At 37.4% G+C, this 15,948-nt stretch overlaps 1 protein-coding gene across 5 annotated transcripts in view; it reads right to left on the reverse strand.

Annotated features, from left to right (window-relative positions):
* The window catches only part of TNPO1 (transportin 1), a 93,905-nt gene that overhangs the window by 21,253 nt on the left and 56,704 nt on the right, over nt 1-15,948 (reverse strand). For all 5 annotated transcript variants that reach the window (XM_027520341.1, XM_027520340.1, XM_027520338.1 and 2 more), the window contains exons 9-13: nt 13,342-13,460; nt 7,479-7,539; nt 6,533-6,701; nt 2,465-2,617; nt 1,459-1,684 (exon numbers count right to left, since the gene is read on the reverse strand). In XM_027520341.1, coding sequence (XP_027376142.1) covers nt 1,459-1,684; nt 2,465-2,617; nt 6,533-6,701; nt 7,479-7,539; nt 13,342-13,460 — 728 coding nt within the window. The remainder of the gene's footprint in view (nt 1-1,458; nt 1,685-2,464; nt 2,618-6,532; nt 6,702-7,478; nt 7,540-13,341; nt 13,461-15,948) is intronic.

The following is a 15,948-nucleotide window of genomic DNA, read 5'->3' on the forward strand; positions in this document are numbered from 1 at the left end:
TTTTCAACTATAAGAACAAATTCCAAAGTATCTAATACACAGCATGGTGATGACAGTTAATACAGTATTGAGTCCTTAGAAGTTGCTGAGTAGATTTTCAGCATTCTCACAAAAAAGAGTTACCTGTGTTAATCCTGGTAAATGTTCTACCACGGTTATCTGTATTAAATCATCATTGTTGTATACTTTAAGTATTGCAATTATGTTTGTCAATTTTTCCTCAGTAAAGTTTAAAATTTTTTCTCTAAGCCCTACACTATACATAAGAATGCACAATGCATTTGTTATTAGAAATTTGTTTACTTGTAGCTTATCTGTTAGGACAAATACACAAGAAAGGAACAAGCTCTAGGGTCTCGGGCAATTACTTCACCTTATACCTAAATTTTTCTTGACTTTAAGGTGTATCTGGCCCTTCATTTGTGAAATTAAGGTTATAGTATTCTGTCCTAGCCAGGCAGGAATTTCTTAAAATGACAGGCTTAAGCCATTTGTTAATTAAAGTCTTGTTCATTAACACTGAACTATATTTCTTTCATGGCACTTTCCACAAATTATATACCTTACTAGCCTATAAATTTTAAGATGGCAGAGACTGTACGCACAAAATTTTATATATGTCTAACAATTAGTAAAAAAAAAAAAAAAAAAAAAAAAAAAAAAAACCTTGCTGAATGAAACATCTACCAGAAACCAAATATAATGTGTACCCTCCCTTCCCTTGAAAAAAATTTTGGTGCTATTAATCACCAAAGCTCCCTTGTTTAACTTTCTTTCATATCATTATGAATTAGAACTCTTTCAAATCTGGTAGAGTCTAACTACACTTAAACTTACTTTCCTCTCTTTTAGCAGCTATTTCTTCCTTATTAACAAAGTGAACAGTAGAAGCAATTCTACTTGAAAAATTAAGAACTATAAACATAAACGGCAAGCATTTTTAGAACATGAAGATTTATTCCAGAAAACTGAAATATTCATAGTAATGAAACCGCTGATCTGATGAACAGACAACCCCAAATGCAACTGACAAGAGTGGTTACTGGAGTTGAACCACTGTGGCAGATGGGTCGTCACCACAGGACTTCCTGAGGAGTTATGGAGCTGACTGTAGACTAAAAAAGTCAGTCCTGCTCAAACTTTTGTATTTCTCCAAGAATAGGACTCTTGCCACAACCACTCCAAATATCTGTGGGAATGAGGGTGAAAGATAACACTAATGTTATAGCCAGTGAGAAAAAAAAAAAAAAATTGAAGAAAATAGCAAATACAAATCTCTAGTTAAGAGTCTCACTTGGATTTGCAAAACCATCAGCTGGAAGATATGGATAACAAAAAAAAAATCCCATTAATAGTTTAATATCAACATTTCATCACAGGCTTGAAAATTAAGTTTCGCCCTGAAATCTTCACACTCCCTTCTCTCACCATGAACAACTTGTTATGAACTTGTCTTACCTGCAGGCAGCTTCTTGTACTCTCTTGTTGCTATCCAGGATACGTTTTAGCAGTTCTGTCATTAATGGCTTCAGGTACGTGTCTGGGGGCTGGCTGACTACCCAGTGTGCATAGCGGCTAAGAGTCCAGCACGTTATGGAACGCACAAGAGCCTTTTTATCAGAGAGGCACTGAATAAGGTGAGGAATGAGCTCAGGTAGGTATGGAATCATGCCTTGCATGCAACCTAGGGAAAAAAACCCCAAATATTTCAGGAAGTGCTCAAATTTGGTTAAAATTATTTCAGGTGAATATTAAACTGATAGATGCATCAATGAAAAATATTCAATTATTTCTATTCTAATAAGTATATTTAATAATCTGTTTCAAAACTTTTAAATAACTGAAATGAGAGCTAACTGCTCTTAAGTATCTTCTAGTAGGGTTTGTCGTTCAGTCACTCCCTCGTGTCTGACTCTGTGACCCCATGGACTGCAGCACACCAGGCTTCCCTATCTTCCCAGTAGGGGTAGGAAAGCTCATTTTACTTCTGCTACAGAAATTATGCAAAATGCATCAATTTCTTATAGATAGATATTTACAGCTAGGAAAGAATAATAATTCTTTCTAGGGCCAGTGACACTTGACTTACGTTCCTTACACCTACATATGGAAGTTATTTTTCTAGCAACAGGGATGTTTCCGAGATCAGAACCCTCTCATTCTGTTCTCTTCATTACAACAAAAGCACTTGCAAAATATCTGGCTGGGGTTCTAAGTCACTCTATGGTTGTTTAGTAGTAATTAACTAGCTCAAAAGTGAAAACTCATTCTAAGATGGCTCTTAGACTCAAATATCCTTTTTAAGGTTAATATGGATCACAGTCTTATCTACCTCAACAGTCTTATCTTACTAGGAACACAAGTCAGTAAACAAAGTATGTGTCTCGTTTCTGCTTAATTAAAGTAGTCATGTCACATTAGCACCTACTGAGGACTTGACAGTTTCAGTTTGACTCAGACTTACCTTCAGCAATTGCTCCTAAAACCAAGATGCCTGATTCTTTAACAACCCATTCATGATGAAAAAGTAATTCTTTCAAAAGGGGCAAAATATGTGGCAAAAGTTCATCACGATATACATTAGCAAGAACATCTAGGGCGGCTGCAGAACATTTTCCTAAGGAAATATTTAATTCAAAAACATTACATTAACTTCTATCATTCAGTTATATAACTATAAATCTATCTATACGTAGATAAAATTTGTTGTAAGTAACACATTTTTACCTATACAAAGTTTTTAAGAATTCAATTAAATAGGAGGTAATCACAAGAAAAAAAAAACTCTATTGACCAAAACACTTTATGACCAAGAATCAGTAAACTAATCATAAAAATTTTTATTTTGCAAATGACTACCAATTTTTTTTTTTTTTTTAAATAAAGCTGTTACACTGGCCAGAAATAACACTTTACTCATCAATAAGGATCTTAGTTAAACTGTATGGTAGTTTCATTCATATAAATATTACACTGCCATGAAACAAAATGAAATCTTTAAGTACTAATACAGAATGAGTTGTATGATGTGCAGAGAAGAATCAGCAAAGTACACACAATCTGATTTCACTTCTGGAATATCAGCTTCTCCTCCAAAAAAGAAGATTCAGGCATACCTCAAATACTGCAGGTTCAATTCTAGACCACTGCAATGAAGTGAGTCAAATCAAACTTTTCGTTTCCAAGTACATATAAAGTTATGCTCAAGTTATAGTGTTATTTATGTCGGAAAAAACCTTAACTGATACACACTTTATACCTAAAAAAAATGCTAACCATCATCTGCAGTTTTAACATTGCTTCCTTGCTAAGTGTAATCATTTCTAACTTTTTATTTAAAGTAAGAGATATGCAACTCTTCCTTTCACTTGAACATTCAAGAGGACATGAAAGGTTATTAACTGGTCTAATTTCAACAGTGTTGTGTCTCAGAGAACAGGGAGGCCCAAGGAGAAGGGGAGAGATGGGGAATCGCTTATGGATAGAGCAGTCTGAACACATACAACATACATACAGACCTCCGTCTTATGAGCACGGTTCATGGAGCCCCAAAACAATTATAACAGTTAACATCAAAGATCACAGATGACACACTGTCATAACAGATATAATAACAAAACAGTTTGAATTCTTATTCCAAGAATTACCCAAATGTGACAGAGATACAAAGGCAAGCAAACGCTACTGGAAAAATGGCACCAACAGACTTGATCAATGCAGGGTTGCTACAAACTTCACTTTATAAAAAAATGCATTATCTATGAAGTATAAGAAAAACTGTAGCAGACTGGTTCCAAATCGGGAAAGGAGAACATGAAGGCTGTATATTGTCACCCTGCTTATTTAACTTATACGCAGAGCACATCATGCAAAATGCTGGACTGGACGAAGCACAAGCTGGAATCAAGATTGCTGGGTTCGAAGTATCAATAACCTTAGATATGCAGATGACACCACCCTAATGGCAGAAAGTGAAGAACTAAAGAGCCTCTTGACAAAAGTGAAAGAGGAGAGTGAAAAAGTTGGCTTAAAACTCAACATTCAGAAAACTAAGATCATGGTATCTGGTTCCATCAATTCATGGCAAATAGTTGGGGAAACAGTGGAAACAGTGACAAACTTTATTTTTTGGGGCTCCAAAATCACTGCAGATGGTGACTGTAGCCATGAAATTAAAAGATGCTTGCTCATAGGAAGAAAAGTTATGACCAATCAAGATAGCATATTAAAAAGCAAAGACATTACTTAGCCAACAAAGTCCATCTAGTCAAAGCTATGGTTTTTCCAGTAGTCATGTATGGATGTGAGATTCGGACTATAAGGAAAGCTGAGCACTGAAGAATTGATGCTTTTGAACTGTGGTGTTGGAGAAGACTCTTGAGAGTCCCTTGGACTGCAAGAAGATCCACCCAGTCCATCCTAAAGGAGATCAGGCCTGAATATTCATTGGAAGGACTGATGCTGAAGCTGTCACTCTAATACTTTGGCCACCTGATGCCAAGAACTGACTCATTTGAAAAGACCCTGACGCTGGGAAAGATTAAAGGTGGGAGAAGGGGATGACAGGGGATGAGATGGTTGGATGGCATCACCGACTCGATGGACTTGAGTTTGAGTAAACTCCAGGAGCTGGTGATGGACAGGGAGGCCTGGCGTGCTGCAGTCCATGGGGTCTCAAAGAGTTGGACACCACTGAGCGACTGAACTGATGAAGTGTAAGAAAGCAAAGTGTAACAGACTAAGGTAAGCCTGTAGGTGTTTATGGAAAAACATACACGAGTGAAAAGAAGTGTCCCCTCTCCCTCCCCAATGCAACATACACTGTTACTTTTGCAGTTCTCTACATTAAATCTTAATTCATCCTCCCCCTTACAGTTGGTATACAAAGGGAAGTAATTTGTGATAGTAATGAAGACCTTGGGTTTTCTTGTTCTGTAACATATGGGTTCCAGAACTACTTGTGCCACTAGAACTAGCTATGCTAACCTCGGGCAAGTTTCTCTTTTTGCAGTATCTTTACCTTCCTAAGGCTGTTGAAAAGATTAAACGTGATATGCATACAAAGCCCTTGGCCTAGGGCTGGGCACATTGGTCACTGTAAGGAACTGTTACTTAGAGGGAACTAAATGGGAGTAATCAGCATTATTCCAAATGAATGACACAGTTCAGGATGATCATTCACGTCCTTAACCGTGCCATCAGTTATTAGAAATCTCAGTCTTCTGAATCACAGAGTGGTTCTTAACTGGTGGTGACTTTGTGTCCCAGGGACCATCTGGCAGTATCTCAGGACACTGCTGCTTGTCGCAGTCTTAGGTGTGTTCTCCCTCTGATCTCCTGCGCTACTGCCTTCTACTGGTGAGAGATCAGGGATGCTGCTCAAAATCCTGTAATGGGCAGGACAAGCCCACAACAAAGAATTAGTGGCCCAAAACATCCAATGTGCTGTGAACTACAGAAGTAAAGATTTAAAAACCAGCACCCAAGCAAAACCGAAACACAGGTGTCGAGGTTCTCCCCAGAGTTATCTAATTAGTGTGTGGCCCACAACACAGGGTGAACAGATGATGTGGATTTGTCGCTAATATTGAAAACAGAAATTTTAAAAAGCATATTTTGAAGTCTGGAGGAAAAAGGGATTTACATTATCTTAGAAATATGCATGATAATCAACCAATCTTCATGCAAATTATGACATACAAAAAAATAAGTTAGGAAAACAGGAAAAGCCACGGCCAGTGTTCCTATTTCGTATGTACTTTGTTATCAAACATACATTTTGCATCCAACAAAACACATTTCCTATATATTTTGTATCCAACAAAACATACACCCCCTTTGAGAAGTGACACTGTGAGATTAAAGTCTTTTTAAGGAATATGATGACAAGCAAATGAAGAACAGACCCACTGGGAAGAAACAAAACAAAACAAATCCACAATAAGACCATTACTTCACATCCAGAAGAAGACACCCAGAAAGTATTGGCAAACGTGGAGAACCTGTAGCCCTAAGACCCTGCTGGGGGAAAGCAAATGGCAAAGTAAGTGTGAAAAACAGTCTGGCAGTACCTCAAAATATTGAACATAAAAGTTTCCATGTGATCCAATAATCCTATTCCTGGGTATATACCCAAGAGAGCTGAAAACTCAGGACCACATATTAAACCTTATGTAACTGGTCATAACATCACTACGGACAGTAGCCAAAGAGGGGAAACAAAACGTCCATCTGCTAATTAACAGATGAATCAGTCACAAAGACCACTTTTTGTACAATTCCACTTATAGAAAATGTCCATTAGAGTTCAGAAAATGGGAGTGACTACTAAGTATGTAGTTTCTCTTAGGGTGACAAAAATGTTTCAAAATTTACTGAGATGATGGTTGCACAACTCTGTGAATACACTGAAAACCACTAAATTGTATTCTTTTGTATGGTTAAGTGAACTATGTATGAGGGCACTGTAGGATGTGTTACTTCCCAATTAAACTGTTATCCAAGCAGGCGACTGTGCTTCTCTATGACTTACTTAGATTCCAGTCAGAAATCGTGTCATCATCATCAATTTCATCGTCGTCGTCCTCCTCCTCTTCAATTCCATCTTCATCATGCTGCTGAGCCACTGTCCTTGATCGATGAAACCGTGGCCTTATATCTTGCTCACTATCAGGAATTGTTTCATCTTCTTCAACATCACCCTGTGTATTTTTTAAAAGGAAAATTCTGGTTATATTCATATAAGCTAATAGTACGTATATGGGTAAAAGAATGAGAATATTCACAGATAGCATGCCACATGATTCTGAAATACAGTTGATGCTTGAACAGTATGGGTGTGAACTGCATGTCCAGTTCAAACAGGATGCAGATTTCTCTCTAAATGAAGTATTAGACAACTACATAATCTGTGGTTGGTTGCATTTGCAGATATGGAACCATGGACACGAAGGGCCAACTGTGAAGTTAATCAGGGATTTTTGATTGCACTGGAGGTCAGTGCCCCTAATATCCCATTGTTAAGGGTCAGCTGTATACATCTTCTGCTTGCCCCTGCGTTGAAAATAGCTCTTTGTGAAGGGGAGAATAGGCTATCACATAACCCATGTTAGATTATCAGGGATTTTGAACCACATAAGACAGTTTCCCAACATCTGGTATAATCTAGAGTATCTGAATCGAATTTAGAACATATTTAAGATTATTTTAAAATGAACCCCAAACAGTCAGAATTAACAGGAAATTCACGCTAACTCTAACTCTACTAGTGTCACCATCTAGTTAGTTTCAATTCAGCTAGAATCTACTGCCAGTCAAATTCACTGTTTGCTTCTATCTTTGAACTCCATAGCATATTATATAACAGAAAGCCTATTTAAATAGAGCCTACTCTAAATAAATGTCCTATTAGTCAAATTCAAACATCTGTAAGTCAGTGAAAATAAACATCCTTATTCATCAAGGAATAGTTTCCTTACCTTAAGTAGGATAATATCTATATCTGAATACTTCATGCCATTCACTAACACAGGGATCAACCTATAAAGACAGAAATTCATGAATCAAAGATCTAAAGATCTCAAGGTCTCAACAATCTCATGAATACTAATAATACCACCACTACTGTTAATACTGCCTTATAGCATATTCTATGTCTGTCCTTCTCCAATGATGAGTACTCCCAATGTATATCTTAGGCCTTTTACATACTCATGCATAGAATCTACTGGATGGAATTTTAGACCGGACAAGATAGCTTGCCAAGAGTGCTTAAAAATAAAAACAATAATTTCTTTTTTTTTTGCAATTTCTCCCCTAAGAACTTATCCCAAATACACGAAGGAACATTCCCAATTCGTAAAGACTCATGTTCCATGATGCAAGACTAAGAACAATGGAAACAATTTAAATGTTCATCACTAAGGGCCTGGTTAAAAATAAGTTACAACTGGGAATTTCCCAGCAGTCCAGTGGTTAGAACTCTGCATTTTCACTGTAGGGGCTGGGTTTTAATCCCTGGTTGGGGAACTAAGATCCTGTAAGGATCTTATTTTTGGATGCACACAGTCATAAACAAAGAAACAAATGACAGTGAAACTGGAAAAACAAAAAACCACCCGTGCAAAATACATAAAAAGCTCATATCCATTTGTATTAAAAACAATGAGATTCCTATCCACAGCAATCAGGTAAGAAAAAGAAATAAAGGATGCATTCCTATATACTAACAACAAAAGATCAGAAAGAGAAATTAAGGAAATAATCACATTTACCATTACATCAAAAAGAATAATACCTAAGAATAAACCTACTCAAGGATGCAAAAGACCAGTATTCAGAAAACTATAAGATACTGATGAAAGAAAGAAAAAAATGACACAGACGGAGAGTTATCCCATGTTCTTTGATTAGAAGAATCACTATTGTCAAAATGACTATACCACCTAAAGCTATCTACAGATTCATTGCAATCCCTATCAAATTACCAATAATATTTTCCACAGAACTAGAACAAATAATCTCACAATTTGTATGAAAACACAAAAGACCCTGAATAGCCAGAGCAATCTTGAGAAAGAAAACAAAGTTGGAGGAATCAGGCTCCCTGACTTCAGACTATACTACAATACTACAGTAATCAAAACAGTATGGTACTGGCACATAATCAAATATATTTCAGTCAGACAGGACAGTAAGTCCAGAGATAAACCAATGTATCTATGGTCACCTGCTGCTGCTGCTGCTAAGTCGCTTCAGTCGTGTCCGACTCTGTGCGACTCCATAGACGGCAGCCCACCAGGCTCCCCCGTCTATGGGATTTTCCAGGCAAGAGTACTAGAGTGGGGTGACATTGCCTTCTCCCTATGGTCACCTAATCCATGACAAAGATGACAAGAATATACAATGGAGAAAAGTGTCTTCAATAAGTGGTGCCAGGAAAAGTGGACAGCTATACACGTAAAAGAATGAAATTAAACACTCCCTAACACCATACACAAAAATAAACTTAAAATGGATTAAAGACCTAAATTTAAGACCAGACACTATAAAACTCATAGAGGAAAGCATAGGTAGAACACTCTGACATAAATTGTAGCATGATCTTTTTTGATCTACCTCTTAGAATAATGAAAATAACAAAAACAAACAAATGGGACCTAATTAAACTTTAAAATGCTTCTGTACAGCAAAGGAAACCATAAATAAAATGAAAAGACAACCCTCAGAATGGGAGGAAATATTTGCAAACAAAGCACACAACAAGGACTTAATCTCTAAAACACACAAATAGCTCATGCAGCTCAGGAAAAAAAAAAACCCACAACCCAATCAAAAAGTGGAAGATCCAAACAGACATTTCTCCAAAGACACATAGATGGCAAAAAGAAGCACATGAAAAGAAGCTCACCATAAAAACAACAAAAATAATGCCATTTGCAGCAACATGGACAGTCCTAGAGATTGTCATACTGAGTGAAGTCAAGTCAGAGAGAGACAAAGACAAATATATTGCTTATATGTGGAAAGAACAAAAAAAGGTACAAATGAACTTACAAAACAGAAATAAAGTCACTGATGCAGAAAACAAACTTATGGTCAACAACAGGGGGCGGGGTGGGGGGCTGTTGGGCAGATAAATTGGGAGATTGGGATTGATTAAATACAGTTTATACAAAATGGGTTTCCCATGTGGCACAGTGGTAAAGAATCCACCTGCTAATTCAGGAGATACAAGAGATGTATCTCTTGTAGGTTTGATCCCTAGGTCAGAAAGATCCCCTGGAGAAGGAAATGGCAACCTACTCTAGTATTCTTGCCTGGGAAATCCCATGGACAGAGGAGGCTGGTGGGCTACAGTCCATGGGGTCACAAAAGAGTTGAACATGACTGAGTATGACAACAATATATAAAACAGGTGACTAAGCAGAGCACAGCAAACTCTACTTAAAATTCTGTAATGGCCTATATGGGAAAAGAACCTAAAAATGAGTAGATATATGTGCATGTGTAACTGATTCACTTTGCTGCACATCTGAAGCTAATAGAACATTATAAATCAACTAACCTCCAATAAAAAATTATTTAAAAAACAAGATTACCTATATAATTACTTATATACACAGACTAACTAGGAAAGCTACACAATAAACTGGTATCTTCAGAGGTGAGTGAGTAGGCTAACAAGGGACAATATCCATCTTCTACTTTATTTCTAAATGGCTGATATTTTTACAATGAGCCTACATTCAGTATTTCTATTCTTTTTAATAAAAGAGAAAGGGAAAGGGGAAAGGGAAGTAGCTCAGTCATGTCCGACTCTTCACGACCCCATGGACTACAGCCCACCAGGCTCCCCCATCCATGGGACTCTCCAGGCAAGAGTACTGGAGTCTGTTGCCATCGCCTTCTCCTTAATAAAAGAGATGATAGTGTTTAAAATATAAAAACAGAAAATTTGAAGGATTTTATTCAAAAGAAATAATGCAAGAAGGAAGAAAGAGTTCTATGGACAAGGTTATCATAGTCTGGTAAAAGTTTAGAAATTTTATTTTTAATTTCTTAAGAGAATCACGATGTCTATAAACATGGAATTTCAGATATACTGAAATATTTACGACTAGCTAAAAAAAATATGTATCAAAACATGTTAGGTAAAGGTCAGAATACTAACTTTAGTTCCGCTTGCAGCTATGATGGTTTTCATCTTTGACAGGTTTCTTATACTTTGTTTTCTCACTGTTCAGCCATGCACACTAAGATGAGTCTAGTGAGGACAGAAGGTAGGGGAACGCTCTGGAAACACCTAACAATGCCCTCAGCCTGCTGCTCCCAAATTCTATCTTTAATTGTTCTGGGTGGCATGGGAAAAGAATGAATAGGCAAAAGAAATTCATACTCATATGCTGTGGGCTTATTAATAAAGCAACTTCTTTATAACCTAGATGAGTAAGCTAAGGTTCAGGCTTCCTGGGTGGCTCAGTGGTAAAGAATCCACCTGCCAATGCAAGAGATGCAGTTTGATCCCTGGGATGGGAAGATCCCCTGGAGGAGGGCATGGCAACCCACTCCAGTATTCTTGCCTGGAGAATCCCATGGACAGAGGAGCCTGGCGGGCTACAGTCCACGGAGTTGCAAAAGAGTTAGACACAGCTGAGTGACTGAGTAAAGAATTGTTTTAGCTTTCTCCTGTAGCCTCATGTTTTAGAAAACAAGAGAGAATTTTAGTGCAACATCATGGAAAGGCAATGATGTTAATACCAATAATGAATGTTTACTGAGTACTTAAGTATATACCAGGAGAAGGAAATGGCAACCCACTCCAGTACTCTTGCCTGGAGAATCTCATGGATGGAGGAGCCTGGTGGGCTACAGTCCATGGGGTCAAAAAGATTCGGACACAACTGAGCGACTTCACTTCACACTAAGTATATACCAGGCACTGGGTTAATTGTTTTCTATGGATCAATCCGTCAATAAGCCCCAGGAGATATTAATGTATTATGTGTAAGAATAAAGGTGGGGAAAAAAAACAAAATAATTCTGGTGAAAAAAAGACCTGTTCTACCAGATAACAAATGCTCAATAACCAAAAGAACATACTACTGGCTAAAAACAACAACAAAAACCACACAACATAGCCCAGAAACAGATAAATCCTATTCTTTGTTACATTAATGTTTTCTATGTGAAATAAGAGATCTCATTTTGATCTCATCTCATCAAAAAATCAGCTAAAATTGCTGATCTTTTAGCCTGCTACCAAGTTACTGGTTGCTTAAAAAAATTTGGATTTTATTAGGGCAATGAAAGAGACCACCAATCTATAACTGCTCTTATCTCCTAATGTTAGAGATTAGGTTTGCATTAATAAAATCTCTTCAGCTTTATAAGAATTAATGTCTGTTTTTTATAAGACGTAGAACTATATGATCCAATAGTAAGAAACAAGCATATCATAAAAGTGGCATCACAAATTAGAAAGAAGAATAAATTTCCTGGTGGGGTGGGGGGTGAGTGGAGGCAATCCATTTATCATACCTTATACTTTACTCTAGATAATAAATTCTAGATTGACTAGAATAAAATATAGGTGGAATTGTTTTCTTGGTAAGAACTGACTACATGAAAATGAGAACATCTGAGTATACGAACTTCTGAAAAAAATGTGACTCCACTAATACAACATATTAAAACAAATGGTTATTTTTTTGCGTATTAGATGGCTAAGATTAGAAAAACTGTAATTAATGGATGGCAAAAGTTGTGACAAGATGAGACACTGCTAGTGTATTATAAACTGGAGAACACCGTGACGGGACAGCACTTCAAAGTTTAGACTAATGACATGGAGGAAAGGGCACAACTTATAGTAACTGACAAGAGCCGACCACAAAACAGTAAATCAAAATTTTAAGCACGAACTATAGACAGATGCCTTATTCATACTATCAAACTTATTTTCTTTCCAAAACACTGATATATGACATCTGGTACACAGTACTGGGCATCTCAGGTGGCTCAGGCTCAGTGATAAAGGATCCACCTGCCAATGCAGGAGATGTGGACTCAATCCCTGGGTTGGGAAGACCCCCTGGAGGAGGCAATGGCAACCCACTCCAGAATTCTTGCCTGGGAAATCCCAAGGACAGGGGAGACTGGTTGGCTACAGTCCACTGAGTTGACTGAACATGCACACATGCATACAGTATTAACACAGAGAAAAACACATTAAAAGACAACACACCAAAAAGAACAACTGATTACTTAAGGGGGTGGAAATCCAATGGAGTTTAAATTTTCATGTAGAAAATTAAGTTTATGAGCCTGTATTTTAATTTCAAAAGAATGTGAGCACTACTTTTAAAAGTAACTGACTTTAATTGATTTCATATATATTTCATAAACCACTGCTATATACCTAAAAATAATAGTTTTACATCAATTCAATTTATCTCAATACTGGAAAAATGTATTAAAAAAACTGACTTAACAGCATTCATTGGGTTAAAAATAGACTTACAATATGTTAACAAAAAACTCTTAGCACAACTAGTAAGAAGATCTTTGGAGGGGGGAAAAGAGTCCACAGTCAAAATTACAAGATTATAAAAAACTGCCATGGATTATCCAAAGTAAATTATAATTCACAGCATAAACCACCCTCATGTAGTTTAGAAAACAAAAGGAATTGCTTCTTAAATAAACATCTTTACTTATACATCAGTAAAATTAAGCTCAACTTCTTCAGAACTTCACTACCTGATGGCATAAGTATGCAATCTAAAAATACGAAAATGAGGCATCACTGTTAACAAGACAGCACTGCTAAGAAATACTTACTTGGGAAGATGCCTTATGAGTACATCTTTGCATATTGGCTGCTCAGCCAAAGTGAGCCAAAATTCGCAGGCTTCTAAAGCCACATTTTCATCTTGATCTTGGGTCCTCTGTAGCATGTACTGTAAACAAAAGAGCCTTAGTATTAATAGGTTTAAAGCATACAATTAAACCTAATCCAATTTCAGCAAGTTAAGAGTCCTTTGCTATGGGCCTTACCCTTGACAGTAGTTCTCAATTTAGGGTTTGGATTTTTTTTTTAAAAAGCCTCCTAATCAATTCTAAAAAGCAGCCAAACTTAAGAACTACTATTTTAGAATGCTGCCTAATATAAAGTGTCCAATTCATGTCTGTCTGCTTCTCAAAATAAACTCCACTAAACTTTTCATAAAATGGATAATCTTTTTATAATATAACGACCCAAGCTGTCTCTTATAATTACAACTATACCTTGAACCAACCAAGGGTAGGGGTGCCAACCCTTCAAGCAGTCAAATAATCCACATATATAGCCCATCTTCCACATATACAGTTCCTCATCTGCAGTTTCAGCCAATCTTGGGTTATGTAGTACTGTAGTACATATTTAGTATAAAAAAAAAATCTGTCTACAAATGGACCCATGCAGTTAAAACCTGTGTTTTTCAAGGGTCACCTATATATATATTAATACTTCCAATATTTAAGAGGATATATACATATTATACAAGATTTTTTTTGAAGAAAGTAGACACATTTGTCAACTGCAATTTTCAGTTGCCAACAAAATAGGTTTATCATGTCCTTTGAACATACCAAGCCAAATTCACTTAGTTGAAAGAACATCTATCTGATCTCCAAATCTATCCAAACCTACCCTCCTTTAAAAAAACATCCCCAAACCAGGAAATCCCCTGGAGACCCAGTGGCTATGATGCAGTGCTCTCTCTGCTGGGGCCTTGGGTTTGAACTAAGATCCTGCAAGCCGTGCAGCTCGGCAAACCCCACCCCTCCACAAAAACCTTATACGTAAAAACAAAAGATCAAAGGCATGAATTCCCAATGTACCAGGGGCTGAAACTGGGGTCAAGTGATGAATTCCTGAATGAAACATCTCGTATTACAAAATACAGCCACACAACCACTCTGATAGGTCACCCCCTCCCATGTCCTACTACAATGCTGAGCACTGCTGAAGAAAGAATTGCAGCCGCACAAATTAGGTTCCCCAGGTGTGACATGACAAATGATAAAACATTTTTCTTGATTTTCTGGTTAACTCCAAACTCTAACGAAATTTTCAACCAACGCCACCTGATTCTTCTAAACACTTCAGAGAGAACAGATTTATCAGCAAAAATGTCATTTATTCCCATTTTGCTGCTACATATCCTTATCAGTACATCTATTCTTCCTAATGTTTTAGAAAAGGAACTGCTGAACAGCATGAATGCTATCCTTTCTCTAACAGGTCTTAGAAATGCCATCCTTCAAGTACAACTATGTCCAGTAATATGAAAATTAGGCATGACTCTTTTAGCAATAATGAGTATTACCCAATAAATTACACTGTCCTAATAATAAGTTGCTATTACATATTCCTTACTTTAATAACGGCTGATCATGGAACAACAGACTGGTTCCAAATAGGAAAAGGAGTACGTCAAGGCTGTATATTGTCACCTTGTTTATTTAACTTATATGCAGAGTACACTATGAGAAACGCTGGACTGGAAGAAACACAAGCTGGAATCAAGATTGCTGGGAGAAATATCAATAACCTCAGATATGCAGATGACACCACCCTTATGGCAGAAAAGTGAAACGGAACTAAAAAGCCTCTTGATGAAAAAGTTGGCTTAAAGCTCAACATTCAGAAAATGAAGATCATGGCATCCGGTCCCATCACTTCATGGGAAACAGATGGGGAAACAGTGTCAGACTTTATTTTTCTGGGCTCCAAAATCACTGCAGATGGTGACTGCAGCCATGAAATTAAAAGACGCTTACTCCTTGGAAGGAAAGTTATGACCAACCTAGATAGAATATTCAAAAGCAGAGACATTACTTTGCCAACAAAGGTCCGGCTAGTCAAGGCTATGGTTTTTCCTGTGGTCATGTATGGATGTGAGAGTTGGACTGTGAAGAAGGCTGAGCGCCGAAGAACTGATGCTTTTGAACTGTGGTGTTGGAGAAGACTCTTGAGAGTCCCTTGGACTGCAAGGAGATCCAACCAGTCCATTCTGAAGGAGATCAGCCCTGGGATTTCTTTGGAAGGAATGATGCTAAAGCTGAAACTCCAGTACTTTGGCCACCTCATGCGAAGAGTTGACTCACTGGGAAAGACTCCGATGCTGGGAGGGATTGGGGGCAAGAGGAGAAGGGGACGACAGAGGATGAGATGGCTGGATGGCATCACTGACTCGGTGGACATGAGTCTGAGTGAACTCCGGGAGTTGGTGATGGACAGGGAGGCCTGGAGTGCTGCAATTCATGGGGTCGCAAAGAGTCAGACATGACTGAGCGACTGATCTGATCTGATCAGTGATCAATGTACTTACATAAAATTATTTTCATCACATAAAAACTGAAAGAGAATCTCTTAAAATCTAAATGGTCTACTAGAACTCA

This window comes from Bos indicus x Bos taurus, chromosome 20 (genome assembly GCF_003369695.1).
Source record: "Bos indicus x Bos taurus breed Angus x Brahman F1 hybrid chromosome 20, Bos_hybrid_MaternalHap_v2.0, whole genome shotgun sequence".
Lineage (NCBI taxonomy): Eukaryota > Metazoa > Chordata > Mammalia > Artiodactyla > Bovidae > Bos > Bos indicus x Bos taurus.